This window comes from Myotis davidii, unplaced genomic scaffold, assembly GCF_000327345.1.
Source record: "Myotis davidii unplaced genomic scaffold, ASM32734v1 scaffold1540, whole genome shotgun sequence".
NCBI lineage: Eukaryota > Metazoa > Chordata > Mammalia > Chiroptera > Vespertilionidae > Myotis > Myotis davidii.
The window spans coordinates 82,228-85,869 of NW_006292286.1; the positions used below are offsets into that span (position 1 = coordinate 82,228).

Consider the following 3,642-nt stretch of genomic DNA (forward strand, 5'->3'; position numbering starts at 1 on the left):
AGTTACTTGTCACTACTTTTGCCACTATCACTCTGATCTGAGCCATTATCAGCTCTCATCTGAAATATTAATAACCTATAACCAGATGCCCTGCTTCTCTCCTTCCCATACTTATATTTTTAGAGAGCATCCATGATGATTTTTATATATATTTTATTGATTTTTTACAGAGAGGAAGGGAGAGGGATAGAGAGTCAGAAACATCGATGAGAGAGAAACATCGATCAGCTGCCTCCTACACACTCCACACTGGGGATGTGCCCGCAACCAAGGCACATGCCCCCAACCAGAATTGAACCTGGGACCCTTGAGTCCGCAGGCCGATGCTCTATCCACTGAGCCAAACTGGTCAGGGCCATAATGATTTTTTTAAAAACATAACCCAGATAATATAATTATTTGTTCAAAATATTCCAATCATTCCCCATTTTCCCTCAAAATAAAATTCAAAGCCCTTTAATGTCCTACAGGACTCTGGATGACCTGGCCTGCTCTTTGATTTCATCTTCTCCTAGTGCTTTCTCCCTTACTCACTGTCTCCAGCCACACTGGCCACTTTGATGCTCTCACAACAAATCATTCACCTTTCTGATAAGGGTCTTGCCCCTCCCTGATTGTTCTCTCCACCTGGAGCACAACTGCCTCAGATAGCTGTGTTAACACTTTTTCCTTCTTAAAATTTCTACTCAAGTCACCTTTTCAAAGAGGCATATGCTGATAACCCTATTTTAAAATTTCAATGGCAACATGTATCCTCCACCTACACATGACTTATCTCCATTATACTCTAGTAATTTCATGTCTTCAATTGTGCTTCTCAGTTTACATCATACTTCATACTTTACTTTTTTATCCATTGTTTATTTTATCTCTCATCATCACTCTCCTCTATAATGTAAGCTGCACAAGGGCTAGGTTTTTGTTTTATTCATGGATGCATTCCAAGTTCCTAGAATAGAGCTTGGAACACAATCTATAAATATTTGACAATGATTGAAAAATATGCCAAACATAATTATTTGGGTCTTTTCAAATGCTCTGTCTATTTCAAAATACAGAGCTAAATCTAATTTAGACATGATCAACATAGACGTTGATATATTGCTTTTATGACTCACATAAAATTCTGAAATGGAGAGTAAGAAACTCACTCAAATTCTTTTCAATTTTTATTTCTCTAATTAATTTTAAAATGGGTTGTGTATCTACTAATTTTTCTGTAAGATTTACAGCTACCAGCAAGGGAAATACTGTAAAAATGAGAAAATCCCCAGAGTTTCTTCCTGTTTACCATTTACTGTAGAGAATTGGATAGAAGTATATGAGGGTGCAGGTAGAATAGATATTTCAAAAAAATAACAACATTCTATTTGAGGAATCTATATCAGCTCTGTCTTCTGGACAATTTAAGAAACAGATATTAATATTTCAATCTAATGACATGAAATTAGTCTAAATAAGGTTTGCTTGAAAATTCTATTAAAGTCTGTCTCCTCCTGATCAGTTAATACTACTCAACCCCACTTTCCCTTCCCCATTTTCATACCAACCTGGATTAAAGGCCTCAACTTTAGAAATTACTAGGGGGACAGAAGAGTAAATATTCAATTTCTTAAAAAAAAAAAAAGCTCAGGCAAACAAGTGAGAAAATACGTACAGCTTCCAAACTTCAGTGGGCAGGCATGCACATCCATGGGAAAATCTTCCAAATGCATGGGACACTCAGCATGAATTGTTAACCTAAAAGTAAGGAGAACAGAAAATGAAGTCAAGCTAAACTGAATGATATTAAACATAAAGCTGAGTTCCCATTAGTATCAATAAAGTGCTCCTCAGAATAACTGGATTTTTTTGCTTTAGGTTCATCTTTATGAACACAAAGGATGGAGCAAATGAAGCAGTTAGCCTCTCAAAGCACCATTCAGTATTTAGAATTTTTATCAGATCTGAATCCCACCTTACTACCTTTAGTAAAACAAATATAACTTATGCCTTAGCTGAGCTCCCTTAACTACTATCCCCATCCAAAGAAACCTTAAAACAGCAGGTTCTGATTCATTTACTCTGATAGCATTTTAAGAATTTCTAAAGTAATTCTTCTCAGTAGGCTATCATGTAAGTTAACCAATTTAAAATTTTCACTGGAGAGGAGAGATGTGTAGAAAGATTATTCTGAGAATGAACAGGCACAAAAGATATCTCTGCTGCTCACAGCAACTACTACAGCTTTGCTAAAGGAGATGACTCTTGGAGAACAGATGCGTGCACATGCACACACACACACGCACACACACACACACACACACACCAACTGATTAGAAAAATTCAAAGGTGATGAAAGACATCAAAAACCTCAGAGGCCAAGTCTGAAGAGCTCATGGTTTCTTAACAGAAACAACATATGGGAGAGGCTGTGCATGGATTCCTCAACAGAAAACTGGATGGGGTACTATTTGTCATGCCCTATACTCATATACCTACTTTAATATGTTCAAATAATCTATTCCAAGGTTTCCTTTCCAATTTCTTTCAAAATTTTTGAACCTCTTCTTTCCTTGACCTAGATCAGGGGTGGGAACCTTTTTTTTATGCCAAGAGCTATTTGGATATTTATATATCATTTGCAGTCCATACAAAATTATCAATTTAAAAATTAGCCTGCTGGAGAAACCAAGATGGCAGCATAGGTAAACACCTGAAATTGTTGCCTCGCACAACCACTTCAAAAATACAACTAAAAGACAAAACAGACATCATCCAGAACTACAGGAAGGCTGGCTGAGTGGAAATTCTACAACTAGAAGGAAAGAGAAAAGCACACTGAGACTCAGAGGAGGTGCAGAAGTAAAGTGCAGAGTTATGGAGGCTCCAGTGTGCGCGGAAAGGGGCTGGCAATGGAGGACGCTGGTGTCTTTTGCAATCACACAAGCTCCCTATGGCCCTGACTCCAGTTTCAGGCGAGTCTCTGGGGACCCAGACTCATACGGGAAGAAACTGGACTGTCTGTCGGGCAGAACTTGAGAGCGGCTTTCTCTCAGAGGTGCTTGCAGCGATTACCACAGAAAAGTGGGACCCGGGGCCTCTTAGGGCAGGACTGAGGATCATCCATAGCTGTTCTCTCAGAGGTGCTAGCAGCGATTACCAGGACACTGAGACCCGGGACCTCTTAGGGCAGGACTGAGGATCAGTCATAGCTGTTTGCTCCACCCTGTTGATTCCCTGAGACCCTGCCCCACCCAGGCTGTGCACAGAGGCTTCTGCATATGAATGGGCTGGCCCTTTGAGATCTAAAATTACCAAACAAACTGAAGATGGGTCAAGAAGACCCAGAACATCCAAAAGAAGGCCCAAGGCCCCACAGCAGTTGACATTGTTTCACAGCTGGGCCTCATCTCAGCACCTCCAAAACCCAAACAAGGAAGAGGAACCTGCAGATCTCTCTGTAGCTCCTGCTGGGTAGCCTCAGGCAGAGGCTAAATTAGCACCTCCTTAGAGATCTAAGAGCCAGTGGTCAGATTGGGACCTTCCAGATTACAACTCCTCAGATCCATAAGGGACACATTCATGGGGCAGACTCAGTGAGCACCAAAGCCCCACCGAAGCAAGTCTTGCCCCATAAGGCTGTCTCCAGCACAGAAGTTC

The 3,642-nt window shown here is 40.4% G+C and overlaps 1 protein-coding gene across 1 annotated transcript in view; it reads right to left on the bottom strand.

Annotated features, from left to right (window-relative positions):
• GABRA3 (gamma-aminobutyric acid type A receptor alpha3 subunit) overlaps positions 1 to 3,642 on the bottom strand; it is a 97,191-nt gene that overhangs the window by 71,445 nt on the left and 22,104 nt on the right. The window contains exon 2 of the mRNA XM_006765691.2: positions 1,658 to 1,740. Within this exon, the coding sequence (XP_006765754.2) occupies positions 1,658 to 1,740 (83 nt within the window). The remainder of the gene's footprint in view (positions 1 to 1,657; positions 1,741 to 3,642) is intronic.